This window comes from Vitis vinifera, chromosome 17 (genome assembly GCF_030704535.1).
Source record: "Vitis vinifera cultivar Pinot Noir 40024 chromosome 17, ASM3070453v1".
Classification (NCBI taxonomy): domain Eukaryota; kingdom Viridiplantae; phylum Streptophyta; class Magnoliopsida; order Vitales; family Vitaceae; genus Vitis; species Vitis vinifera.
The window spans coordinates 6,540,191-6,565,953 of NC_081821.1; the positions used below are offsets into that span (position 1 = coordinate 6,540,191).

A 25,763-nucleotide genomic window follows, 5' to 3' on the forward strand; every position below is an offset into this window, starting at 1 on the left:
GGGTATGTCTGGAAAGCTAGACTCTTAACTTTAGCTTCAAGTACAATATCATACCATTATGGCCTCATAATCATCTAGCCCACTTTCTCCATCAAGTATGAATCTCATCTTGTGATCTCCATACCTTGATGTTTTCTGTATGTCAATGAGCTCAGGCACCAATCGTAATTCGACACTACATGTGATCCCCATTTTAATGACTCATATCCACCCTCTACAACATGATTGCATTCTTACACCTGTATGCCGGTAGAGTCTTCATTTCTAGCTAGTAATACAACCGAATTAGATAAAGGAGAACACAAAATCTCATGCCAGTGTGAGGGTTTGATTCCCCATTTTTCCTTTAGCTCTTTTTCTTTCGATTTATGCATTTAAATGAAAATTCAAGATAAGAACATCTCTGAATTGCTATGTGTCGTTATGTGTCGCTCTCAGGGATACTGTCCTACCAACATTGTTGGGGTAAAAAGGTCTTACGAGTATGAATGTCAATTTTCATGTAAGTCTAGACCTTTCTCTTGGAGTTTAATAAACCATATTTCCTGGGCCTTTAAATATGACTCTCTCCATCACCTCCCTCTCTAATTCAAACAACATTTTAGCTATCAAGTCTTCTATAACCAGAGATCCTACACAAGCTGGGAAAGAAATGGTGGGAGTTCCTGTTCTTGCTCTGTTATATTTTTCATCTCTTTTTGTTTGTCTTTACTTTCTCTTCTGAACTTAATTCTTTCGGGCTGTTGTCTTAGGATGGAGAGCAGCAGCTAAGCACATGGGAAGGGTATGTAGATTGGAGGAACAGACCTGCTGTGAAAGGCCGTCATGGAGGCATGCTTGCTGCCTTCTTTGTCTTGGGTTAGTAACTAAAGCTTCCATAACTATGGCACAACTAAAATTTGGTTTCTGCATGGAGTTATTCATGCATACAGAAACAGTTTCTAATAAGGAGCCTTAGATTATTCTTATTCCCATTTTTTTATTCAATTTTTAATTTATTTTTTATAATCTGGATCGAAGAAGTGCATCACAAGGATTTGACTGATTTTTTCTAATGTAAACCATAGTTGTTGAGGTGTTGGAGAACTTGGCATACCTGGCAAATGCAAGCAACCTTGTGCTTTATCTGTCAAAATTCATGCATTTTTCACCATCCAGTTCTGCCAATATTGTTACCAACTTCATGGGCACGGCCTTCCTCCTTGCTCTCCTTGGTGGCTTCTTGTCTGATGCTTTCTTCTCAACTTATCTCATCTATTTGATAAGTGCTGCAATAGAACTTGTGGTAAGAATTCTATGAAGATAAGCTTCTAAATGCCTTGTTTCAGTAATTTTATCCTTCTATTTATTATTTCCTTGCAACCAATCCTTCAAGATTTCATGTAGGCAAGCAGAAGCTATAATCTTGTTATCATAGATGTTCTGCATTCGATTTAAATATTACTACTTTCACAGAGTTTTTGTCATTATATAGTCCCTGCAGACATCGATCATGATCATTTTCGTTTTCAGATTGCAAGGTTGTCAGACTCATCACCGATCAATGGCATCACTAGTAGGGAAAAAGAGAATCCCATGGGACTGTGGTCCCTTCTGGGATACTATTAAGTAGGGCCAGCATACCCCATGTCTGTGTATGGCTCTCCACTGTAGTATCTCTATGGTCTTTTCTAGAAGGACATTGAACCATACAGCGACTCTTCCCTACAAAGGCCTGTGCCATGTGCATTAGCCAAGTTGTTAATAGACCACACATGGAATCCCACCTGACAATAATTTTGTGAAGAAGATGCTTTTGTCATTTGTGGGGTTGTAACTCATCTCCATCCAATGATATACAAGAAAAAAATGAAGAAAAAGATCACATAAATTAGTGTCCACAGCCCCATTACACGAGTTGTCCGATTACATGCCTAATTTTAACTGTTCGTACAGGGTTTGCTAATACTTGCAATCCAAGCTCACGTGCCTTCACTGAAACCACCGGCCTGTGATTTGGGCAACATCAGCAATCCATGCAGGGAAGCTGATGGTGGGAAAGCAGGAATGTTATTTGCAGGCCTCTATCTTGTAGCATTAGGTGTTGGAGGAATAAAAGGTTCACTTCCACCACATGGGGCTGAGCAGTTTGATGACAATACCCCCAAGGGAAGGAAACAGAGATCAACATTTTTCAACTACTATGTGTTCTCCCTCTCTTGTGGGGCTCTAATTGCAGTAACTTTTGTGGTATGGATTGAAGACAACAAGGGCTGGCAATGGGGTTTTGGTATCTCCACTGCATCAATACTGATCTCTATCCCAATATTCCTCCTTGGCTCTGCCACTTACAGAACCAAAATTCCCACAGGAAGCCCCATCACAACCATCGTCAAGGTAGAATCCTGATTAGTACCTCTTAAAAGAATCGAGTTTTACTAACTTTGCAGCTGGAGCCTAGCTAAACACAGATTTCTTCTCGGCCTTGTGTCCAACAGGTTCTGGTTGCAGCAATTTGCAATGCCTACAAGCTCAGAAATTGCAGCAATTCTGTCATGAGCATGGCCACGAGCCCATCATATACCACCGAAATCGGCGGGAAAGAAGAAAGCTGTTCCAAAGAAATGGTGCCTAGGCAAGCTCCAACAGAAAGCCTCAAGTTCCTTAATAATGCAGTGATAGACAAGCCATTCCATTCAGCATTAGAATGCACAGTAAAGCAAGTTGAAGAAGTAAAGATAGTGCTTAGGATTCTACCCATCTTTGCTTGTACCATAATGCTCAACTGCTGCCTTGCCCAACTGTCCACCTTTTCTGTCCAACAAGCAGCTACCATGAACACCAAGCTCGGAACCTTGAAGGTCCCACCAGCTTCTCTCCCCATCTTTCCTGTCCTCTTCATCATGATCCTTGCACCAACCTACAACCATATCATCATCCCATTCACCAGGAGAACAACTAAAACCGAAATGGGGATAACCCATCTGCAGCGAATTGGGACAGGGCTAATTCTCTCCATTGTGGCCATGGTAGTGGCAGCCTTCGTGGAGATAAAGCGAAAAAGGGTGGCAGCAGAATCAGGACTAGTACATTCCTCAGAACCTCTACCAATCACGTTCTTTTGGGTGGCTCTGCAGTACTTGTTCCTGGGGTCTGCTGATCTTTTCACCTTGGCTGGACTGATGGAATTCTTCTTCACAGAGGCCCCTACAAGCATGAGATCTTTAGCGACCGCCCTTTCCTGGGCCTCACTGGCCATGGGTTACTACCTCAGCTCTGTGCTTGTATCAATAGTCAACAGTGTCACCAATTCCTACAGTCACCATGCATGGCTCTTCGGCAACAACTTGAATCACTATCACCTTGAGAAGTTCTACTGGTTGATGTGCGGACTAAGTGGATTAAACTTTTTGCATTATCTTCTCTGGGCAAGTCGCTACAAGTACAGGACTGCAAGCCCAGATAACTGACTATATCGTGTAGCTAATTGAATCTAGATACTGGTCTCCATTATTATAATTCCCGGTTGGGAACATGTTTCATATTCAATCTTGACATGTATTAATACTTAAGAATGTGTTCAGACAATTGGCAATTTCTTTGGATATGCAACTTTCCCACTAGTTTGAGTCTTTGAGACCTTCAACAACCAACGAAATGCTGATGGTAGAGTGCAAAAAGTAATCTAAAATTTCGGCGTGTTGGAAAGGGATCGTACATTCTCATTCACTTGACTAAGAAAAATTAACAAGGTAATATTTTCCAGAAACCAAAAAACAACTAAAACAAATGCTTGTATAATACAGAATTCTTACAACATTTATTTATACCCAAGAAGGAAAAAACCAAAACCAAAACCAAAATGGGAAAAATCACTCGGCTTCCTGTAACCCACCCAACACAACCGACCCAACAACCAATCCGGTAGCTCCCACTACAAGAGCGCCGGCAATCAGTGCCTGAACCGCAATGAGAGCCGCAGAGTCATCAGGGATCAAAACAATGGCTGCTATCGCAGCTACGAATATGGGCAGTGCAGCCGATGCTAACGCCGACGGGGAGAAGCTCGCCGCCTTCTCGAGGAGGCTGAGCAAGCCCAGGTCCTCCGCCTTGGAGAAAACCCCAAGCTTCTCTATGGAGGAAAGCGTAAACCCTAGCTCCTCAGCCTTGGACAAGAGTCCTGATTTTTCTACATTACTCAGAACCTTCTTCTTCTCCAGATTCTTGAAAACGTCCACCTCCACCTCTTCGCTTCCCTCCACGAATATTCCTGCTCCGAACCACTCTTTCTTCCAATTCTCATCGTATCTGTTCACCTGCGCTTCAAATTGTGGTGGCAAAATGAAATTAACCCTCTGTTGGGCTGCTGGGAAATCAGAGGAGAAGGAAGTGAATTGTAACCTATATTTCTAGGTCTCGTGCTTCAATTTTCCTCCTAACTAAACAACTCAAGTGTATTTCTTTTTCTAAATTTTCTTGGCAACCAAACTAAACTAGGGAAAGAGTTTTGTATTCTACAATTTAAATCTAGACGAGTGCCAGCAAAGATTAAGTTACCTTCTTCTTAGAGGCCATGGCGAGAATTCTTAACGGCTTTTTGGCGGGAAAGTCACGACGAAATCGGGACTTGGTGGGGTAAAGATTGTGCTCGAGTTTTCGAAGAAAAGCAGCTGGAGATGCCGTAGTGACCGCCATAGATTCGGAGTAGAGATATTGTCGAGTTTTCAGTTTTCACAGTGAATTTTCGAGCAAACCAAACATCACCTCTGTAATCTTGGATCGATTATATCAGCCAATCAAAATGGGGACTGCCCTATCTGCGGCAAAAATAGATAATTTATCGGGAAAAATATAAAAAGTGTCAAATGACGAAATTAGCCTTCTCTATTTGCAGAATGACAAAGTGTTCCCTCGTTCTTTTAATTTTTCTAACATATTATATGATTTCATCAAACGTAGTTTTTTCATATGATTTTTCAAAAATCAAATAAAAGTACGAATTAAATTTGATTCTATTTTAATATTTGTTAAAAAAATTTATGAAATCTATATCAGTATTGTAACTTAGTATCCATTTATATACATTTTATTTTCCAATTTTAAATTAAGAAAATAGCAATAACAATTTTTACAAGCCTACATTTTAATTATAATCTTAATTATAAGAATAAAAATTAATTCAATAATTTTTTATTTATAATTATAATTTTATTTTATATAATAAATTTTTTTAAATAGATTTAATTTTAATTTAAAAAATAATTTAGTATAGTTTTCATAAATCTACCACTTTTATTACATTTTTAAAATCTTAATTAATATTTTTTTAATTATAAATTAATAATAAATGAGTTATACTAGATTTATGATTAAACATAATATGATTTTACCCTAAAAACAAGTCATAAAAACTAATGATAAATATAAATAGTAAATTATTTAATTTGCTTCATTATAATTTTTTTCTCTTAATGAAAAAGTTAGAAAAAGGGAAATAGTTGTTCTTTATTTGGGTGAAATGAGATAGAAAATAATTTTTTAAAAAAAAGATATTATAATTAAAAAAATTTAAATATATTTTCCTTAAGAAAAAAAAAAAAAGAAAAATTTGGGAAAGTAAATCTATTAACAATTTAATTTTATTTCTTTCAAAATTTTCATGAATAACCAATTAGAAAAATTTTTATTATCATTTTCTTTTCTTCTATTTTTTTCTTTCTTATTTCCTTTCTTCGAAATTTTCCAAAATTAAATATAATATTTTTTTGAGTAATATATAACAAGAAAATCAATAAAAAAAATATAGAACAAAAGAATGCAACATAAGAGGAAAAAAAAATCTTATATAATATGAATATTTTATAATAAATAAAAAATCTATATTACCTAATTTATTTCATCATCATTTTTATTTTTTATTAAAATAATTTTAAAAATATTATCCTAATTTTTAGTGCTTTCTTTAACCCTTTAATGGAAAATCAATTCTTATAAATGGTTCGATCAAATGATTCAAAATTTTAACTTTGTTATGTTAAATAACTAAAAAGGATTTTAGTTTAAGAGAAATTTAATATAAATCAATTAAAAATAGGGTTTGGTTTAATGTAATTTTCATAAATTGATTAAAATAAGTTTATTTTAGAATTTTAATTTTTATGACATGAATGAATTAATAATAAAAATTTTGATTAAGAAAAGATAAATTCTAATATAAAATTATTTAATCATAAAAACATTTATTTTACAGAAATGGTAAATATGAAATCAAAAGGCTATAAAATTTCAAAATTCATTTAGTGCCTTTAATTAGTTAGTCAGATCTACTAAACAAATTTTAAGAGTTGATTTGACTAGTTGTAGGAAGCAAATATATATATATATATATATATATATATATATATATATATATATATATATATATATATATATATAATTATTAACGAATCGAAGAGTTTTTGATATTTTTGATAATCCAAACAATTTAAATATAAATAAATAAAAAATGTTGTGTGATTTGTGGAGTGTTAGTTGGAAATGACGTTCAAGCCTCCTACAATAGAGTAAAAGTGAGTTTGAGAATAATTTTAAAAAATATTTATAATTTTTTTAATATTTTAAAATTTTTAATTTTCAAATATTAAAATACTCGAATTTCAAATACACTCAAAAGTCAAGACTCTTGATTATGATAATGTTGGTGCTTTCGGGGAGGTAGTTTTGGAAAATAACCAATTGTGAGATTTAAGTTCAAATGTAAAGTGAAGTAGCAATCTTTGACTCTAATGACCCATCAAATTACGAGTCCTCTTCTTACTCAACTTTCTATACCGTATGCATTTGAAGTATCAACCCTATTTCATTTGTGATTAATTTGAAAGCCAATGGCTTTTCCACGCTCAACTTGTTTGCTTCTACTCTTGGCTTCATTTTTGCTAACTCCATTGGAAGGTCATACTTTTAATGTCATGGACTATGGTGCAATTGGAAATGGCAGAACCGATGACAGTGAAGTAAGCATTTAGTTTGCTTGGCTAATGGCTAATGGCTACCCTCTTCCATTTTTTGATTATTTAAATGGCATTTATTGGTATGATCACATTTCGATCTTATAATTCCTAGGCTTTCATGAAAGCTTGGAGTGATGTGTGCAAGGCTTCAGCTTCTCCAACGTTTCTTGTTCCTGGAGACAGAAGGTTTTTGATCAATCCCGTCGTCTTCGAGGGCCGCTGTAGGTCCAAAAAAATTAAGTTCAAGGTCTCATCTTGTCCATTTCCTTCTCTCGTTAACCTTAGTTTGTGCATGGTTGTATTTCTATTGCGACTGTTAGTCATTTTTTTGGCAGGTAGATGGGACTATAACGGCGCCAAGTGAACCTTCAAAATGGAAATGCATTAATAAGCAATGCCATAGTTGGATCAGCTTTAAGCATGTAGATGGCCTTGTCATCTCTGGTTCTGGCACCATTGACGGCAATGCAGAGAAATGGTGGAAGCAAGGTCGTGTTACGGTATGATGTCTAGCCATATATACACCTTTAGTATAATGAAGTAATTTTAGATGCTAAGTTTGAGATCGTTTATGGGGTGGTTGCTTCTAGCTTCTAATGCCACTGCCTTTTCTTTGATCTTTTCAGGGAGCGAGGCCAAATGTGAGTTCATCACTACCTTAATTCTATATGTAAGTCATAATATATGCTATATATATATATGCCTAATTTATTAACTGCAGATTGCATGTATTCCTTGACTAATTTACAGGCTTTGGTAGTAGCAAGATCCAACAATGTCCAATTACATGATCTAAGTTTCAAAGACAATCCCCACATGCATGTAGTCTTTCATCACTGCGACGGGGTGAAGATTTCACATATATCAATAGATGCACCTGAGGACAGTCCTAATACTGATGGTATTCACCTCAAAGAGACTGCCAGTGTCATCATAGAACATTGTACCATTGGCACTGGTATTTCCTTGTTACAAGATCATATATTAGCACCTAAAAGTAAGAGTTAAGATTTCGTTGTTACATATTGCATGCTAATTTACCTGAAATGCAGGCGATGATTGCATTTCGCTGGTAGATGGATCAACTCATATTGACATGAGACACATTAAATGCGGTCCTGGGCATGGCATAAGGTTCAAATTGATATTATTTTCGTCTCTGCCATAAGATCAAATTTATGTCTCTTTATCGTCTAGCTAGCATATAGATTATTTATTTCAATAATGGGTTTAACTTCATTTTGTGTTCAATACAGCATTGGAAGCCTGGGAAAATTCGGACTGAGCGAGACAGTAGAATATATTCATGTTAAGGATGCTCAATTTACAGGGACAACAAATGGCGTTAGAATAAAGACATGGCAGGTACTTTCAATGGAAGCAATTAATGATGTAACTATCGGCTCTCAACCATATAGATATATATCACCTATTCTAAACCTAAAGGTCCTCATAGTTTTAAAGTATATCTATATATTTAAGAACTCATACTTATATAACATCATCTATATACATACAATATCATTGTTGTGTTTTATGAAATTTTAGAGCCAAATAGATGGTACCTTTTACGAAACAAAACAAAACTCTAACACTAAGATCGGATATTAGTTTTGATATCATTTGTTGTTAACCTACCATGTAGATATTGTTTGCTTGGATCCAAACGACCCTCATGATTATAAAACAAGTCTATATAATTAAGAGGGTATGTATAATATTAGGATATTTTTCCATTATTCCATGTGATATCATAATGAAAATATAGATTTAATATTGATATAATATAAAGTATAATTACTATCAAGTACTTATTGAAATTGTAGAGCCAAATAGGTAGTACCCTTTATGGAACCAAACATACCCTAACACTAAAGTCGGAGATTACTTCTTATGTCATTTGTAACAATTCAATCATATAGATATTATTTATTTTGAGTCCAAACGAATATGTGACTTTAAAATAAGTAAGGGTAGGTATAGCATCAGGAATTTTTTCCATTATTCCATGTGATATCACAGTGAAAATACAGATTTAATATTGATATAATACAGAGTATAATTTCTAACCAGTACTTGATTGTATATATTCAGGGAGGCCGAGGTCATGCAAGGAACATGATTTTTGAGAAAATCAGATCTTCCGATTCTGAATATCCTATCATCATTGATCAATTTTACTGTGATCATACAGAATGCCACGACAAAGTGAGTATCTATAACAGTGTTGATTAGTGATCTTGACCCAATTTCAAGAAGTAACAATGGGATTGGTTATTGGGAAAATTTGCTTAATTTGTTTCTACTCACAGCCTAATGCAGTGGAAATTCGCAATATCTCATACATTGATGTAAAGGGCACGTCAAAGAAGGAGACTGCAGTGAAGATTGCATGCAGTGACACAGTTCCATGCAGAGATATATTCATACAGAACATAAACTTGATCTATGATCAGTCAGGAAAGCAAGCCTCAGCTTACTGCAAAAATGTTATTAATGGATACTACCACGGAGTAGTCAGACCCAATATATCTTGCTTGCAGAACGACAAACTCCCGTAATTGTATATATAGGATATAGAATTCTAGGACACTTGATTTTTATTTTAGGTACAACCTGTTTGCGCAGTTCTAGTTCGTCCTCCATCACAGTTCTGCTTATGAATAATGGATTGTTTCGTATCGAATTGGTGGCATGACTCAATAGACAAGAAGACATACCTGAACTTGGAGTTGTGCGGTACCATGATGGTTGAAAGGCAGCCTGAAAGAGTGGGAAGGACATGAACTTTCTATTCGTTTCATCGTATTTGTGGGAATTATTGGTCTTATACTCAGGGAACAAATTATATATATGAGTGGTACTTGGGCCTTGCTTACTTGCAATGAACTTTACATATATTAGAACTGAGATTATAAATATCATTGTCTTTAGAGATGGAATTCAAGTGTAGGGTATGTCCTAAGCAAGAATAGCTGTCTCTGAGTTTACTTTTAAAAACTAGAACAAAAAAATCAAATCATTAGAATAAGGAATATATATTAACGTCTCACGCACATTTGAAAAACATCATTCTACGCTATGAAAAACTGAATGACCATTCTTCAATGTTGAATGGAGAAGCACATACCTATCCAATCAAATGATTACTGACAAAGCAAATGTCCCATTGGTATATATACATATATAAGTGTCCTTGATTCTCATTTCCTCTGGCATTGAGATCAAATGGCGTCCCGTCTGGAAATTCTCTTCCTTGTATCTCTCTTTTCGGTTCTGCTAACCCCATTGCATTGTAGTGTTTTTGACGTAACCCAATATGGAGCAATTGGAAATGGCAGCACAGACGACAGTCCAGTAAACATTTATCTGATAGCTATTTCTCTTTTTTATTAAGATTATTCGCATATCCAAAACAATACCATGATCATCAAATGCTCGTAAGTTTATGTATTCATTTCCATTTCTAGGCTTTCATGCTTGCTTGGACTGATGTCTGCAACTCTTCAGCTTCTACTCCAATATTCCATATTCCTGGGAACAAAACCTTTTTGCTCAATCCTGTGTTCTTCCAGGGTCCTTGCAGGTCCACAAACATCCAGTTCCAGGTCTCATCTTATTATTAATTTTGTTCATGAAATTTTCTGATACTGCTTCTAGTCTGAGGCTTCGTACTTATTTGTCTTGTGATCATTAAACTTTTTTTGCAGATAGATGGGATCATAACTGCTGAAAGTGAACCTTCAAACTGGAAATGTACAAGAAATAGATGCGATAAGTGGATTCATTTTAAGCGTGTGGATGGACTTTTCATCAATGGTTCCGGTATCATTGATGGCAATGGGAAGAATTGGTGGAGTTCAGGCTATATTAATGTAAGATAGCTATCTATAACCTGAGTATGGGAACCTTTTAAGTCATTTCATATGCCCAATTGTGAGTTTGTTTGTGGACATGTCTAGTTTCTAATGCCAGCCTCTTTTTTTTTCCTTCATCTTTCAGGCTGATCTGAGGCCAAGTGTGAGTTCATCACCTTCTGGAAGTCAATTCTATATATTTAACATATGTCTGTTCATAAACAAAACTTCATATATAGTTTTATCATCTAAACTCAGAATGCATTCTTTGAATGAATGCAGGCTTTGGAAGTGACGAGCTCGAACAAGGTCCAATTGACCGGATTAAGTTTCAGAAACAATCCTCACATGCATGTAGTCTTTGATTCCTGCGACATGGTGCATATTTCAAATGTATCAATAGATGCACCCGGGGACAGTCCAAATACGGATGGTATTCACCTCAAAGAGAGCACCCATGTCAACATCGAGTTTTGCAGCATTAGAACTGGTATATATCTCCTTAACTATATCAATTAGCCCCCATGAACTATATATCATGAACTATTTGTTACATATTGAAATGATATCACAATTAATATATATGCTATTGACTTGAATCCAGGCGATGATTGCATATCAATAGTAGACAAGTGCTCCAACATCACCATTCAAAATATTGAATGTGGTCCTGGCCATGGCATAAGGTCAGAGAATATATTGTTCCTAACTTTCTATTCCTAATTTGAATTTCTAGTGATGTTGGCCGTTGGCGTAGGCATCAAGTTTGTGTCTGTAGATCCCGTTTAATAACTTGATTTTGTGTTCAATACAGTATTGGAAGCATGGGGCAATATGGAGCATATGAGACCGTAGAAAATATTTACGTTAGCGATGTTCAATTTAAAGGGAGCTTGAGCGGTGTTCGGATCAAGACATGGCAGGTAATTTCAAGCCATGAGATTTGGTACATATATAATTATAGACTACCGACTAACAACTACTTAATTATATATGATTAGGGAGGCAAAGGTCATGCAAGGAAAATGGTCTTCAAGGGGATAACATCCTTAAACACCCAGTACCCTATCCAAATTGACCAATTTTACTGCCCCCATGCAAAATGCGATGAACAAGTGAGTATAGTACTACTACTACTCCATCCCTGATTTAAGAAGTTAATTACAAACCTCTGATTGGTTAATTTTTTTTATTTTACTTACAGGCTGATGCAGTGGAAATCAGCGATATCTCATATATTGATATAAAGGGGACATCAATGAGGAAGACAGCAGTGAAGTTAGCCTGCAGTGAATCAGTTCCATGCAAAAATATATTCATGCAGGACATAAACTTGAGTTACCAGGGGACTAATGCCTCAGCTTACTGTAAGAACGTTAATGGAACATCTCAAGGAATAATGGAACCTTCTGTTCCTTGCTTGTATTATCAGACATCGTAGAACCCGGCGCCCCCGCATTCTTTAGGTCATGTAGTCATAGGCTATATGGGTTGGAATTAAAGCCTTGTCCATGCTTGGAGAACACAAAATTAATGAAGTGGAGGGGGGCTTGCAAGGATGCCTTCAACTACACCAACCTTAATTTCTTATGCCGCACATGTATCATATTCTATGTACTTAAATTGGTGAATTAGGCTTGGAGGGAAAGAAAGTGATATTTTCTTGAATTGCTTGGCGGATACAACTCCCTGATTTTGGCGTCCATTTAAATTGCAAATCCTTTCCTTATGGAATTGAATCTCTCTCTTCCCGAGTTCTAAAGTGATGGCTATGACTTTGCTTTGGTTGTAAATTCAATTGAAATGCTAAGTACCCAAAAAATCATCTAGCCTCCACTTTGGGTTGTGGGCACATTTTCCTTTCAAACCCTTCTCATATAAATCATATAGCAGGAGGAATGCTGTTTTTCCATTCAATTTGTTACTTGTAATGGTGTCAACAAGCAATCTTCATCGACTCTTCTTGAAAATGAATCATCCACAGCTTAGGCGGTGTTTATTTTTTTACTTAATTCTAAATAGAACTTTAATGTTTAATAATGTTAAATATTAAATTGTTTGTTTTTGTAGTATTTTATTTCTATTAAGTATAAAAAAGTAAAAAAAAAAATCAATCTGTTATTTTTTCTATTTAAAAAAAGTTATATATTTTGACTTTTTCTATTTAGTAAAAAATTTATAATAATTCATGAAAAAATAGAAAAACAAACAACCTAAATTCTGAAAACAAATTGTTTTCTTTAAAAAGCCAAAAAAAAAAACATCACTTACTATCATGTCTTTAATTAATGAAATGAAAAATAAATAAGGGACAATTATATAATTAGGCCTAATTTTAAAATAATAGGCATAACCCCACTTTTCACCTTCATGGGCTGGAGGCCCATTTTCAAAACTAAAATGAACTAAGCCATTGCAGCTCCATGCAACACGTGAGGTTGCCATCTCTTCTTAAACCTGAAGATCCATGGAATGATGATATGGGCTATAAGTTAGATGTATACATTCTTATAATTAATAAGAAATTTTCTTCAAAACCATATGCCACTAAAAAAAATACGCATTCTTAAGAAACCAAAAAAATAAGCATTCTTAAGAAACCGTTACAAAAATGAAAATTAGATCAACATTTATGACAATCATTAAACTTATGTCACAACTTCTGCTATGTAAACAAAAACTTTAATGCAAATAACGTTAGTTCAATAACATAAAGATAAAATAATTACATAAGAGCATATAATATTTTAATATACTTCAATCAATCATATCTATATTCACAAATAAAAAAAAATCATCTCACCATATCATAGAAAATATTATAAAAGATAGAATTATAGACCTTATTTCATTGGAAATCTCTCATTTTTCTTTGTATCTTTACAACCTCCATCTTATAACTTTTTTTTTTCATTATAATTTTTTTAAAAAAATTTGAGACACTATCCATATATTAGATCATAATTATATTATTTTCATATATGTTAAGTTATTATAACTATAAATATTTCATAAATATGGTAGTTTTTAAAATTCATTTGATCATAACGAGTGGAACCAAATTAGGTTCACATGTTTGAATGGTTTGAGTTGCTCCCCAACAACCCTATATCCATATCTATAAATATCCTAATTTCAGGTCCTATATTTTGTACAGTAAATGTCAACCATGCAATCCGAATGCGGCTGAGATGGAAAATAAGAAGAGATTCAATACATCTTTGTCACTTTATTTCCATTCCTGTCCTTGTGAAAATGACTTCAATGGACCAAATGGCCCAAATCAAGCCAGTTGACTGACCCTGTCTATGGGGGGATTTTTAATTTTAATTTTAAATAATATAACTTATATATTTATGATATTACAAATTCAACCGTAAATTCGTAATTTAACCATCGATCCGATTATTAAACGTTAAATCAATAAATTTTTTCAATTAATACAATCCAATTCTAAAAATATTGTTTTCTTATAATGTACCACTAGGCTAAGTTTTAACTTTGTCATACGGCCTAAAACTAAAAATTAAAAGCTTGGGCCAAAAACTTTGTTGTCATTGGTCTTTGATTTGAGAGCGTGATTGTGATTTGGAACTCTATGGCCTCTTATCAATTGAGTTTAGAGAACGACTTATTTTTTAATAAGTTTTTCCACAAGGAATTTTCCAAAGAAAACATCTCAACTAATATTAAAATATGTATGTGCCAGGTCACTGATAATTGACAGCCGTGATTAAAGGCTTAAAATATTCTTGTCCGTTACCCCCATTGTGGGCCAGCCAAAGTTTTTTTTCTTTTTTTTTTTAACGGTCAATTCAATATATTTTTGGATTAATGGATTAAAAATGATGAAAATATTCCTATTTTATAAAACAAATATTTCCCCTTTTTTTAACTTATTTTTTTACATAAATATCCTTCAACAATTTCATTATTTATATATATTTTAAAAAAAATTATTATTTTTGCAAGAAAATAAAATAAAAGCATTTTTATCAAAAATAGGTATTTTTTAGGTTGAAAAAAGGTGAAGGGTTAGTTTTCTAAAATCGGGAAGATTTTATTCCTTTTTATAGGTTATTCCATTATTTTTTGGGTTAATAGTCTTAACCATTTGAAATACCATATTTTAATTTCGGGAGATTCCAAAGATTATTTTGAATTTTCTTTTTCATCAAAAAGTTGTGCACAAGTATAAATTGAATTTGAAGAGTAAATAATTTTTTGAATTTGATTATTTTTTTCTTCAATAAAGTTCATGATTGCAAATTGAGTGGTATAAATCCCCTTTCTTTTTCTTTTTTTTTGAAATATTGACTAAACTTGGAATATGTTTTCAAAGCTGCTTATATGCATATAGTTTAAGGAATTTGTTTTCTTAATTTAAAATTTTACTAATAATTTTTTTTCCTTGACATAAGTTTAATTTATTTTTTTTTGTCACTGCAATTTAAGCACTTATAATATTCAACGAATTGATAAATTGGTTGAATACTTGCAATAATGACTTGTTTGAATAAGTTAAATGTAAACTTGTGAGTAATTCATGTCCATGCTTGCTTAATTGAAAGATAATTTTCTTTTTAGAGCATAGCAATGTATAGATTAAGAAATAATTGTAATCAAATTTGATGTTCCACTCCTTTAATCCTTAGTGGTGATTTTTTGCCTCCATTAGAATCATTTGTAAGTTTTTTATGAACATGTTTTAATTGTATTTGTTTTTACACCAACTTTTATATCATATGCTCATGTAGCTAGTTTTTTAGATGTTTTTGGTTTCATAATTTGCAAGATGTAATAAAATTCATTCTCGAGTGTAAATTTCAATAATAGGACTTTTAAATAATTATTATTTGCAATCGAAACTTAAATTTTCTCATTTGTTGATGTAATCAATCACAGACTCACCTTTTGTTATTTAGTATTGGTAAATTCAAATATGCTGATATGGACAGGTATTATAAAAATGATTAAGGAAATTTCTTTCTTATAACTTCAAGATTTTGTACCAATGGAATGCATATCCTTTTAATAGGCAAACCAATTTTTTGACTAAACAGTCTTTCTATGCTTCAACATTATTGAATGTTTCTACAAAGTGAGCTACACTTTTTCTTTTCTTTTTTTGTGTTTAATATTGAAATTTTGGTGGTTGGTGACTTTTTTTTCAATTTTGCATTCTTTATATATATGGTTTTGTATATGTGAAAGAAACATGAATTTTTACCATTCGACGTTTCTTTTATTGTCTCTGAAATGAAAATTTTCAAATGATTTTCAGGAACAAATTCATTTGAAAAAACTTAAATGTTCTTTTGTGGTACCTTTTCTTTAGGAGCAAATTTTAAGATTGTCTTAAAATGCATCTTGATATGATATGTGGTGATGTTTGATAGTTCTACTACATGTCCAAGCTTGTGGAAAAGTGTATAAATCTTGACATTCTAGAATTTTTTTTGCAAGTTTTTAAATAATGTTAACTAATCTCATAACTTGTTCTTCAGTAAAATAGGTTTATATTATAATTAATATGACAATAATATTCAGTGTTATAAAAGTCCCTCGTGAGAATCTATATGAAGTGCAGACATAAATTTGATGTCATACTTGTTTTTGTCTTCGTTGAGTAAATACATGTGACTTGAAAATGTCTTTTTGAGAGATAATCGTGTATGATCCTAATTAATCTTGTCCTTTACCCCTTAAAAGAAGCAAGTGAGATAGTTTAACCCTTGGGAGAAATTTTTTCATGATTTGTAGTTTGATTAAAGTAAGAAAATTTTGGATTTTCCATTAGGAAGCTATTAGGATGTTACTTTTACCTTGGCGTCCGTTATGGGGTAATATTTTTCTTTACTCCATCTAGAAATATTTGACTCATTGAGGAATCATAATTTATCCTATGATTTTATTATAAAATTAATTTTATAATAAAAAATAATTTATTATATTTGTTTATTTATTTATTATTAATTAAATGTAAAATACGATATAACATTTAAATTTATTTTATTATCCACTTAAAAAAAATTTAATATTAAATTTTTAAATTTTATAAAATATCTTTAGGTTAAATTTAGGATTGTGGCTAAGGTGGTAATGGGAATAAAATTAGGTGGCAAACATGATTTGCAAGTTGCAGTGTGAATTGCATGAGGCTGCGTGAGAAACACCCAGGCATCGGATTCTCACCCTTTTCGTTTTTCTTTATTGACTTATTTATTTTTTTATTATGCTATTTAAAAATAGGAAAAATTAATCTGCCTCACTTTCTATACGCAACCTGACTCAGATTTTTTTTAGTCAACAGTATCAATCACGAGGATAAGAACAAGCAAATCATAATATAAGCTAATATGCTTGTGTTAAATTTTTTTAAATTTTAATTTATTTAATTTAATTCTATAAAAAACATTCCAATTTTATTGAACCCTTATTTTATTCGGATAATATCTTAAAAAATTAATAATAATAAAAAAAGAAACTTTGGATGGGGAGAAGTTGCTTGGGAATGGTGGCCCAGGTCGTCGTTTACTTTATGAAGCAGCAGCTTCGCAGTCTTTTCTAGGTATTATCCCAACTCGGTAGCCCTTATGCTCTTGTCTCCAACTGCTAGATCTTGATTCTAGGAAAGCAAAAAAGCAGGTAAATTTCGTATTTTCCCTTTCATTTCGCATGTGGGTTTCGTCTATTCTTCTTGAATTCATCTTTAATCTCCTTTAATTTTCTCCGAAAATGGCCAAGTCACCCACCTTTTGTCTTCTCTCCATCTCCTCCCCGTTTCACACAGCTGTACATAGGCTTTATTGCTTTTTTTTTTTTTTTATTCATCTGATATTTATTGTTTGAATCTGCTGAACATGTCCTTTTCAATTCGAAGGAAAAACTAGTAATGGCAATAATTAAGTATGATTCCAAATCCGTCTCTGCCAATCCTATGCGCTGATATTTTCAATGATGAGCAAGCGAATTCGAAGCAAACCCATTTTGTATTTTGTGATTGAGACGGCAAAAATCATACAACCCATCTGTCTTCTCCTCATCTTTCAAAGAATTTTAGTTAATATTTGTTGTTCTTTGCTGGTCTTAATTTTTATCGATTAATTAATTAATAATTAGTAGGTTTGTCTTGTTGGTAATCATATACTATTGTAATGCTGACCAGATGTTTAGAGTTCTTACTCCAAACACTCTTATTTAAGTAATTATTTGTATATACTGGATTTGGTAAATTTCTATCTACTTTTCTTTTTTGTGAAATTTCTCAGAAATTTCCTGAGTGGATGCAGCTTAAATATCAAGTCTTTAAATGATAGCAATTCCCTGCAAAAGAAGGAAAAATATTTAATTTGTTGACTTTTCCTCCATGGGGAGACTTAAAATATAAGGCGAAAAATGATGGGTGGATAACAATGAAATACAAAAACAATATATTCAGTTTGTGGACAACTCAATTTTAGAATAATTCAACTGTATTTAGAATAATCTCTTTTATTTGGAAAATGAAAGAAAAGTTAATATATTTAATTAAAATTGTTATTTTCACTTTATTTTGTATTCCCTTTTCAATGTGAAACAGATAATATACAGTTAGAAATGATGTGGAATGGATAAGTTAATGAGGGAGCTGTAGAGGATTCTTAAAATTGTGGGTGGGTAGACTTTTCCAACTAAAGGTTATGGGGTCTATATAAAGTCTTCTTCTTTGAGTAGACATTCCCCATTCCGCTTTCGTCTCCTTCCCTTTTGTTTGTATATCGAATTGTAAGTGTTCTCCTCTCTCTTGTAATCTTGTAATCGAAGGTGATGAACTTATGTTTGGAGGGTGTTTGTTCTGGTAGATGGTAATTTGTTTGATTTTTTTTTTTTTTGAATTTACCTTCCATAATTTTATAATTGTCCTGGATTTGGAGTTTTGAATGGTGTTAAACAATTTTGCTCTGGTGGCATTGCAATAGATCTAGTTTGAGGACAAAATGGAGGGGAAAAGGTCTTCTGATGTATAATGGGGTTGCTCTGAATTGTGTATGTTAATCTTGTTCCATCTTCTTTCTCAATCATTTCTCCTTCTGGTTGCAGAGGGGCAGTGGGGAAAGAAGATAAATAAAATTCTCAATCTTTTCTTTTATGTTACTTTGGTTTGTAATTAAAAAAAAAAATTGAATTTCTATTATTGTGCTACCTTCCCTGGGCAACCAAATGGAGCTGGGTTCGTGGTTCATAACATATTTGGGAGATCCCAATAAAATTTTTAAAAATATAGTTGATCATACTGATGGTGTTCCTGTTTGTAGTTTCTTATCTATCCTGTCTGCTGTATGGACCAGGGTCTGTCCTAGTCATTGAACCCGATTCTGTTTACTTATTTTTTTCTTGTTTTGCAGAACAGTTTGCACAAGCTTTTCACCCCCTTGTCCTTCTGGGCTTTTTTTAGTTTTTATAAAGATATAATTTTGAGGTTTCCATAATATCCAGGCATAGAATTTGTTTTTTCGCCTGCTTCCTGAAGATATTAAGTTTAATAATCTGTTATATGATATACAACTGCAAATCTCTGGGAGTGGTTCGTGTCTGTATCTTGCTTTGGATCTCTAATATATACTGATCTTCATGTGAAAAAACATTATTATCACCATAAGCACAAACATTTTTTGATTTCTATAAACTAAGGCATGATAATATGTTGGTTGGTAATGACGTGTTTTAATGGCAAGCCATTCCATATCGGATTTGGAAAACATGCTAATTTTAATATATCTTAGAGTGGATACCATTGTTTTCTTGTGTGGATCCTTCTTCCCTTTGCTAGAAATTGCTGATGCGAACATTCTTTTGAAATGTTAAGAGCGCAGAAAACATGGGTAATCTGCTTGGTTGCATACAAGTCGATCAATCCACAGTAGCTATCAAGGAGAGATTTGGCAAGTTTGAGGAAGTGCTTGAGCCAGGATGCCATTGCTTGCCTTGGTGCTTTGGGAGTCAGCTTGCTGGCCATCTTTCACTTAGGTTGCAACAGTTGGATGTGCGTTGTGAGACCAAGACAAAGGTCAGCCTATTTTTCCAACCATGAAGATGATCTAACCTTTGTGCCTATGACATGTTCATAGTTGCTTCTTTAATTTTACATGAACATTCTATTTTATTTCCACTACTTTCTCTATAATAATATAGAGGGAAACAATTCATTATACTCTTCCTGCAAGCATCTATAGCACACCAGTAAGCTTTCCTAGGCAAGTGAATGGCCATTTTTAGTGCAGAATGCTTTTGTACATTGATGCATGTTTAGGCTTTAAACATATTAATTATAGCTGCAAACTAAGAAATTATTGGATATCAGTTGCGTGTAGCATTTTTGACATCAAGCTCCCAAGTCCTGATAGATTTACTTATTTTCTTGCCATTCAATTAATCAGGCTTTCTTCCCCATGTATGTCTTAGTGTAGCACATTTTAATCTGTTTAAGTGATAATTTAAATGAATAATAGTTCCGCACGTCAGGTATTCCATGTGCCTGTTAGTACTGCTGAAATATTGATCTTAATTCTTATTTTTTCTGCAGGACAATGTGTTTGTCAATGTTGTTGCTTCTATACAATATCGTGCCCTGGCAGATAAGGCAAATGATGCTTTTTACAAACTCAGCAATACAAGGTCCCAGATCCAGGCTTATGTTTTTGATGGTATAATTTAAATATCCTACTTTATTCCGAAGAGAGATGCATAATGCATGATTGAATGTGTAAAAATGTGTGTGTGTGTCTTTTATATTCTGATATTTCAATTATTTCATACAAAATATGTAAGCCTAACTGTGTTTGCCTTTACCATCAACTCAGTTATTAGAGCAAGTGTTCCAAAGCTCAATCTGGACGATGCATTTGAGCAAAAAAATGAAATTGCTAAATCTGTGGAAGATGAACTTGAAAAGGTAATCAACTTGTTTAGATAAGTTGTGATTTAATATTGTGAATTTGATTTGATTTGATTTGATTTATTTTTCCTATGTAATAATTGTTCACAGGCTATGTCTGCCTATGGGTATGAGATTGTACAAACACTCATTGTTGATATAGAACCAGATGAGCATGTGAAGCGAGCAATGAATGAAATCAATGCTGGTAAAGTACTCAACATCTATCCAATAATTTGACCAAGTATCAAACCCCATTAGACGATATGCAGAATCCATAGGGGTGTGCCAGGCCTTCTTTAATGAGTCCCAATGATCAAGTCTTTTGCATTGAGGGGCCAAATCTCATGTCTCCTGATTGAATCAACATTGCTCTATTGACATAATCTTGGCTTTGATTCCTGGAAAAATCCATCAAATGGTTACTCTTGAAACCTCCTGTGCTTTCCTCGTCTACCAAACAGTTCAATTATTCATACTTATTGGTCAAGAATATTTGCCAACTATCTTGCCAATTTTTCACTGAATGCTCCCCTGCCATCTCTATTGAACATCGTGGCTCCAACTTTTGGAGAAATAGGATTCCCTTCCTCTCCCCACCCCACATTTTTTTTATTTTTTATTATTTTTATCTAAGCACAGTTTTCTAAGTGATTATTCATATTTTTCTCAGCTGCAAGAATGAGGGTGGCAGCCAATGAGAAGGCGGAGGCTGAGAAAATTTTGCAAATCAAGCGTGCAGAGGGTGAGGCTGAGTCCAAGTATCTATCAGGGCTTGGTATTGCTCGTCAGCGTCAAGCAATTGTTGATGGCTTGAGAGACAGTGTGCTAGGCTTCTCAGTCAATGTTCCAGGCACCACTGCGAAGGATGTGATGGACATGGTCCTCGTCACACAGTACTTCGACACCATGAAGGAAATTGGTGCTGCTTCTAAATCCTCAGCTGTGTTCATCCCCCATGGACCCGGAGCTGTTCGTGATGTGGCTACTCAGATTCGTGATGGACTTCTTCAGAGTACCCTCTCACATCAGTAATTGTCTTATGTTTACAAGGTTTTTTCTATTTTTAGGCTTGTCACTGAAACAACTTTGATGTGAAGTTTATGTTCATGTTGATCTCTCAGGGTGTTTAGTGTGGTTTGGTTTTATTTCATGGTCAGTGCAATCTGTCCATTGCTATTATTGTACATATGAACTCAAAGATTTGTCACATGAGCCGTATACTTGAATTTGATTTTAAACTTTGAGAGATTTCTTAATGCTAATGCTAGTTTCTCCTGCAAGAATATATTGGATATTGGTTTCTGTTTCACCTTCAAGCATTGTTCTAAAAATGCATCCCCATGGTGATCCAGTAGACATACTTTATTTTCTTGTGGCAGTCTCATCTTCCTCCCATCGAGTATTTGTCCACTTGAAGTTCTTTTTTACCTACTAATTGTTCCATGTCAAAGCAATCATGAAATGACACGAGTCTACTCTTTTAGCTCAATCTTTGGAGCACCACTGCGATTATTAGAACTTGGTTGATGTACGTCCTTGTATATTGATATCACAGAGATACTCTGTTGAAACTTCTGCTTCTGAACCACTCCCAAATCCTTTTGATGAAAATCTGGAAGAAAGAAAACCAAACTTTTCCTTTTCCTCTCATCTCTTGGGAGTAGGTTTTGAGGATGAAGTAGAGCGAAAAGTAGTTGGTTTTTAAGCTGATAGAAAATAAATTTGGAGGATCACTATTAAAAAGTTTACTAGAAAAATCATGGTCCTGACTACTAGTGGGTTAAGGTTCAAATCATTAGTCCCATCGAAGCCTAGAAATTTAAAGTAAGTTTGATAGTAATTTTAAGAAGTATTTATAACATTTTTAATACTTAAAAAATAAAAAAATTTAAATATTAAAAAGGTTAAAAATGTTTCTTAAAATCACCATCAAACGAATTCTTAGAATACGTTTGGTAATAATTCTAGAAAATGTTTATAGTTTTTTTAACATTTGAATGATAAAATTTTTAAGGTATTAGAAATATTAGAAGCGTTTCCTAAAATCAATATCAAACAGGCTCTTAGTCAAGTAGTGATATTTAACTTTGAGTCAACTTAAAGTGCGTTTGATAGTAACTTTAGGAAATATTTTTAATCTTTTTAATACTTAAAATTTTTTATTTTTCTAGCATAAAAAATACTAGAAACACTTTATAAAATCAATACCAAATGTACTCTTAATTTCAGACGAGTGATGCTTAATGCCCTGCTCACTTTGTCATGCATTCTTCTTTCAATTCATCAATAATTCTAAAAAAATTTAGCTACTTCAGCCGTGAATAATTGAAGTACTTATGGTTCAACCATCATATGCAATTCTGTTATGAAACAATCATCTCTCATCATTTACTTTCAACGATTGAACAAAGAAAAAACAGAATAAGCTTTAATTTTTCATTAACTCAAATATCACACTATTCCCAAAACCGAAAAGGTATACATATATTTCTTTCTTTTCTTTCTTTCTTTCTTTCTTTCTTTTCCTCACAGGCTGGAATGTCCAAATTATGAGAGTCATACAAAAACATAACTTTGATCCTAGAGAAATTGAACCAATATAAAGGGTAGAAAGGAATATCTAAAGGGAAGATGATGATAGGGTGTTTATGATGGTATAAATTATTGTATGTCTTGAAACTCAGAGATAGAGGCGTTGTTGTTTGTGTGCAGTTTGGTTTGATCTAAGGCCTGAGAGCCAAAGACAATCCGATTGTAGGACTGGTCTTGAGCTCCTGGATGTCCACATCCCCAGCAAGAGTTAAGAAAATCTTTGACACAAGTTGATGCTGGAAGAGAGCACCCACCTTCCCAGTGGTGTCCGCCCGTGCTTTTATCACCGTCAAGGGGGCGACCTCATGCTGGGCTCCCAGGGTCAGAGATGTCTCATTCTGAGAAAACGTATGTTTCAGCTCTGCTGCAATGGCCGTGCTCGTCAGCGGGTTAATTAACCCGAAACAGGAAGCCTTTGCAGTATCCCCCTTGTCTTCCCTGCATACATAACATCATCAACATTAAATCAAAGGGATCAACTCCATTCTGTGTACAAGAGGGAGCACTTCGGAGGGAGAAAAGGAATAACTCACAAGGTCAACGAAGCAGACACGATTGGGCTGCTGAAGCTCAAACCAGCATTGCATTTGGTGAAGTTCTTTAGAATGGTGTCGAATGCCAGATCAGTTCCAAGGGAGACGACACTGCTTCCGATCACACCCGAGAAGCTCATCACTGGGTTTGTTGTCATCCCCTCAATCCCTGCTGTAATCCCCAGAAAATCGCGCAAATACCGAAGTTCTACCTGTTCATGCCCACCATCATTACACTACTGAAGCTCCATTCCATACATATTCACACATTAAAACACAAAAGAAGGGAAAATTACCTTGCTAGACAACGGATCAGGAACAATAAATCGCAGAACTGCGCTGATTCCAGGAACATGCTCCCCCACTGTAAGGTCAATCAAAACTGAATTTGCTCAAAACCATTCCTACTATGTACAATACAAGATTTCAATGTATGCAAACTTTGATTCTCAACACACTTTCATCACCAAATAACACATCTCCATTTCATTTGTGCTCCTTCCTTAATTTTTTTTTTCCTAATTACATACTTAGTCTTAATTTCTTGGACTCCTCCACCAGCCACCCTGATAGATCGAGCACAATGAATGAATGGATCACCATCTAACATATCAATATCAATATCTTGTGATGTAGCCATTTGTTTACACCTAATATGTTCTTTCACAACATATTGAATGAATTAAAAAAGCAAAGTACGATGCAAAAAATGATTTTTTTTTTTTTTTCTAATAGTCATAGTATGAAAGAAATAATTTTTTTTTTTTAATTTGCATTGATATTAATTTTTCTTGTCACACAATATTATGACTGCAGTAATTTATTATTTATTCCAAGCTTTTATGTTGTAGTACATTATATTATAACATAGTTATATAATTGCATTTTTTTTTTCAAATATGCTTGATTTAGAATGAGTATAAAGGAAATATATTTTGAAAATAGTTAATTAATGTCCTATTTGAGAAGCCTAGGAATTACATATGGCCAAAATGAACTCTAACCTAATTCTTGGTTGTTGTCATTTATTTCGTGCGAAGTCGACCGACAAATTTGAGCTGCACCATGAATATCAAAAAAAATTTAGGCAATATATAAAATTATATTATAATTTAAAAATTAAATTTAAGATAGGAGGAAACATCTTTTATCAAAATGATCTTAATAGAAATCATTTATATTACGATATTAACTTCAAGTAATTGTTTTAATTTTCTGATCAACTGCAATAGAAATTAAAAATAAAGATCAATATATTTATGAGAAATCTCAAAGATTCTTTCAAAATCTTTCAAGAAAGTACATCTGATTTTTTTTTCCTGTTATTTTATGGCATAGGGGCATTTTTTAGGGCATATTTTCGGCCCATGCTCTAAATGATTAGGAGAAGCCTAAGTCCATGACATTATGGTATGGATGAGCATGAGACATGCAACTCATTGAAATCAAATATATGTAGTGGATTCTAATAATATTTTCATAACAATAAAGAAAACCCAGAAATTTATAAAAATAAAAAATAAAAAATCAGCTAAGAGGGGAAATTACATCTCAAGGCCAAATCATAGCTCCAGTCGCAGCACCCATAGTGATAGTGCATTGGTGGTTGCTCTGTATAATCCCTGTACAGGAGATCTAACACAAGAAAAATAAAGCAAGAGTATGAGCCCATGTGCAGAAAGAAACTACATTGTCTGAAAATGGAAAAGATTTGGAGAAGAGAAACCGATACAACCTCTAGCCTTTCTGCCGATTTCAAGGTAGAAACTAGGACGATACGCCATTTTCCCTTTTCCGTTTTGGTTAGAAAGAATGGGAATGGGAATGGAAATGGGAATGGGTTCTGGGTGGTTTATGTTTCTCTTTCTTCTGT

At 33.7% G+C, this 25,763-nt stretch overlaps 7 protein-coding genes across 16 annotated transcripts; 5 read left to right on the top strand and 2 right to left on the bottom strand.

The window, feature by feature from the left end:
- The first annotated feature begins 521 nt into the window (after positions 1-521).
- LOC100255336 (protein NRT1/ PTR FAMILY 4.6) lies at positions 522-3,613 on the top strand. Its single transcript, XM_002271751.4, has 5 exons — positions 522-655; positions 753-858; positions 1,068-1,285; positions 1,936-2,376; positions 2,478-3,613. The coding sequence occupies exons 1-5, from the start codon at positions 560-562 to the stop codon at positions 3,447-3,449; spliced, it is 1,833 nt and encodes a 610-aa protein (XP_002271787.2). The 5' UTR covers positions 522-559; the 3' UTR covers positions 3,450-3,613.
- A 65-nt stretch (positions 3,614-3,678) lies between these two features.
- LOC100250168 (uncharacterized) lies at positions 3,679-4,800 on the bottom strand. The gene is made up of 2 exons (XM_002271917.4): positions 4,537-4,800; positions 3,679-4,295 (listed from the first exon to the last, which is right to left on the bottom strand). Exons 1-2 carry the CDS (start codon positions 4,672-4,674, stop codon positions 3,852-3,854), a joined length of 582 nt encoding a protein of 193 aa, XP_002271953.1. The 5' UTR covers positions 4,675-4,800; the 3' UTR covers positions 3,679-3,851.
- A 1,987-nt stretch (positions 4,801-6,787) lies between these two features.
- LOC132252837 (probable polygalacturonase At3g15720) lies at positions 6,788-7,495 on the top strand. The gene is made up of 3 exons (XM_059734187.1): positions 6,788-6,992; positions 7,102-7,236; positions 7,325-7,495. The coding sequence occupies exons 1-3, from the start codon at positions 6,864-6,866 to the stop codon at positions 7,493-7,495; spliced, it is 435 nt and encodes a 144-aa protein (XP_059590170.1). The 5' UTR covers positions 6,788-6,863.
- Positions 7,496-7,720: 225 nt separating this feature from the next.
- On the top strand, positions 7,721-10,304 carry LOC104882408 (polygalacturonase). Its single transcript, XM_019226449.2, has 5 exons — positions 7,721-7,947; positions 8,042-8,123; positions 8,246-8,354; positions 9,084-9,197; positions 9,302-10,304. The coding sequence occupies exons 1-5, from the start codon at positions 7,806-7,808 to the stop codon at positions 9,548-9,550; spliced, it is 696 nt and encodes a 231-aa protein (XP_019081994.2). The 5' UTR covers positions 7,721-7,805; the 3' UTR covers positions 9,551-10,304.
- On the top strand, positions 10,218-12,510 carry LOC100250150 (probable polygalacturonase At3g15720). The gene is made up of 9 exons (XM_019226453.2): positions 10,218-10,346; positions 10,460-10,597; positions 10,700-10,864; positions 10,992-11,009; positions 11,129-11,336; positions 11,451-11,532; positions 11,661-11,769; positions 11,848-11,961; positions 12,051-12,510. The coding sequence occupies exons 1-9, from the start codon at positions 10,218-10,220 to the stop codon at positions 12,285-12,287; spliced, it is 1,200 nt and encodes a 399-aa protein (XP_019081998.2). The 3' UTR covers positions 12,288-12,510.
- A 4,808-nt stretch (positions 12,511-17,318) lies between these two features.
- On the top strand, positions 17,319-22,027 carry LOC100245034 (hypersensitive-induced reaction 1 protein). 9 transcript variants are annotated; one of them, XM_059734004.1, is made up of 6 exons: positions 17,319-17,417; positions 19,702-19,895; positions 20,412-20,532; positions 20,689-20,780; positions 20,874-20,970; positions 21,436-22,027. In XM_059734004.1, the coding sequence occupies exons 2-6, from the start codon at positions 19,707-19,709 to the stop codon at positions 21,795-21,797; spliced, it is 861 nt and encodes a 286-aa protein (XP_059589987.1). In that variant the 5' UTR covers positions 17,319-17,417; positions 19,702-19,706; the 3' UTR covers positions 21,798-22,027. The 9 variants fall into 9 exon arrangements, with proteins under 9 accessions (XP_059589987.1, XP_010663414.1, XP_002272225.1 ...); XM_010665112.3 differs by having other exon boundaries at positions 17,358-17,494; XM_002272189.5 differs by having other exon boundaries at positions 17,364-17,494; positions 19,695-19,895.
- A 1,139-nt stretch (positions 22,028-23,166) lies between these two features.
- LOC100245018 (mitochondrial outer membrane protein porin of 36 kDa) lies at positions 23,167-25,763 on the bottom strand. 2 transcript variants are annotated; one of them, XM_003634266.4, is made up of 6 exons: positions 25,626-25,763; positions 25,439-25,525; positions 24,895-24,948; positions 24,187-24,254; positions 23,891-24,102; positions 23,167-23,795 (listed from the first exon to the last, which is right to left on the bottom strand). In XM_003634266.4, exons 1-6 carry the CDS (start codon positions 25,672-25,674, stop codon positions 23,489-23,491), a joined length of 777 nt encoding a protein of 258 aa, XP_003634314.2. In that variant the 5' UTR covers positions 25,675-25,763; the 3' UTR covers positions 23,167-23,488. The 2 variants fall into 2 exon arrangements, with proteins under 2 accessions (XP_003634314.2, XP_003634315.2); XM_003634267.3 differs by lacking the exon at positions 24,895-24,948.

What these genes read in the sequence shown, in the direction of transcription:
- LOC100245034 (XM_059734003.1), top strand. Translation starts at nt 18,848, where the DNA reads ATGTATAATGGGGTTGCTCTGAATTGT. An exon ending in CCAGGCTTATGTTTTTGATG is followed by an intron (nt 20,533 to 20,688) that starts GTATAATTTAAA and finishes CCATCAACTCAG; the next exon opens with TTATTAGAGCAAGTGTTCCA. An exon ending in AATGAATGAAATCAATGCTG is followed by an intron (nt 20,971 to 21,435) that starts GTAAAGTACTCA and finishes TATTTTTCTCAG; the next exon opens with CTGCAAGAATGAGGGTGGCA.
- LOC100255336 (XM_002271751.4), top strand. Translation starts at nt 560, where the DNA reads ATGACTCTCTCCATCACCTCCCTCTCTAATTCAAACAACATTTTAGCT. An exon ending in GTGCTGCAATAGAACTTGTG is followed by an intron (nt 1,286 to 1,935) that starts GTAAGAATTCTA and finishes CTGTTCGTACAG; the next exon opens with GGTTTGCTAATACTTGCAAT. An exon ending in CCATCACAACCATCGTCAAG is followed by an intron (nt 2,377 to 2,477) that starts GTAGAATCCTGA and finishes TGTGTCCAACAG; the next exon opens with GTTCTGGTTGCAGCAATTTG.
- LOC100250150 (XM_019226453.2), top strand. Translation starts at nt 10,218, where the DNA reads ATGGCGTCCCGTCTGGAAATTCTCTTCCTTGTATCTCTCTTTTCGGTT. An exon ending in CCACAAACATCCAGTTCCAG is followed by an intron (nt 10,598 to 10,699) that starts GTCTCATCTTAT and finishes CTTTTTTTGCAG; the next exon opens with ATAGATGGGATCATAACTGC. An exon ending in TTCGGATCAAGACATGGCAG is followed by an intron (nt 11,770 to 11,847) that starts GTAATTTCAAGC and finishes ATATATGATTAG; the next exon opens with GGAGGCAAAGGTCATGCAAG.
- LOC100245018 (XM_003634266.4), bottom strand. Translation starts at nt 25,674, where the DNA reads ATGGCGTATCGTCCTAGTTTCTACCTTGAAATCGGCAGAAAGGCTAGA. An exon ending in AATCGGCAGAAAGGCTAGAG is followed by an intron (nt 25,526 to 25,625) that starts GTTGTATCGGTT and finishes TTCTTGTGTTAG; the next exon opens with ATCTCCTGTACAGGGATTAT. An exon ending in CTGATCCGTTGTCTAGCAAG is followed by an intron (nt 24,103 to 24,186) that starts GTAATTTTCCCT and finishes GGGCATGAACAG; the next exon opens with GTAGAACTTCGGTATTTGCG.
- LOC132252837 (XM_059734187.1), top strand. Translation starts at nt 6,864, where the DNA reads ATGGCTTTTCCACGCTCAACTTGTTTGCTTCTACTCTTGGCTTCATTT. An exon ending in GCAGAACCGATGACAGTGAA is followed by an intron (nt 6,993 to 7,101) that starts GTAAGCATTTAG and finishes TATAATTCCTAG; the next exon opens with GCTTTCATGAAAGCTTGGAG. An exon ending in CCAAAAAAATTAAGTTCAAG is followed by an intron (nt 7,237 to 7,324) that starts GTCTCATCTTGT and finishes TTTTTTTGGCAG; the next exon opens with GTAGATGGGACTATAACGGC.
- LOC100250168 (XM_002271917.4), bottom strand. Translation starts at nt 4,674, where the DNA reads ATGGCGGTCACTACGGCATCTCCAGCTGCTTTTCTTCGAAAACTCGAG. An exon ending in CCATGGCCTCTAAGAAGAAG is followed by an intron (nt 4,296 to 4,536) that starts GTAACTTAATCT and finishes TTTGAAGCGCAG; the next exon opens with GTGAACAGATACGATGAGAA.
- LOC104882408 (XM_019226449.2), top strand. Translation starts at nt 7,806, where the DNA reads ATGCATGTAGTCTTTCATCACTGCGACGGGGTGAAGATTTCACATATA. An exon ending in ACATTGTACCATTGGCACTG is followed by an intron (nt 7,948 to 8,041) that starts GTATTTCCTTGT and finishes CCTGAAATGCAG; the next exon opens with GCGATGATTGCATTTCGCTG. An exon ending in ATACAGAATGCCACGACAAA is followed by an intron (nt 9,198 to 9,301) that starts GTGAGTATCTAT and finishes TTCTACTCACAG; the next exon opens with CCTAATGCAGTGGAAATTCG.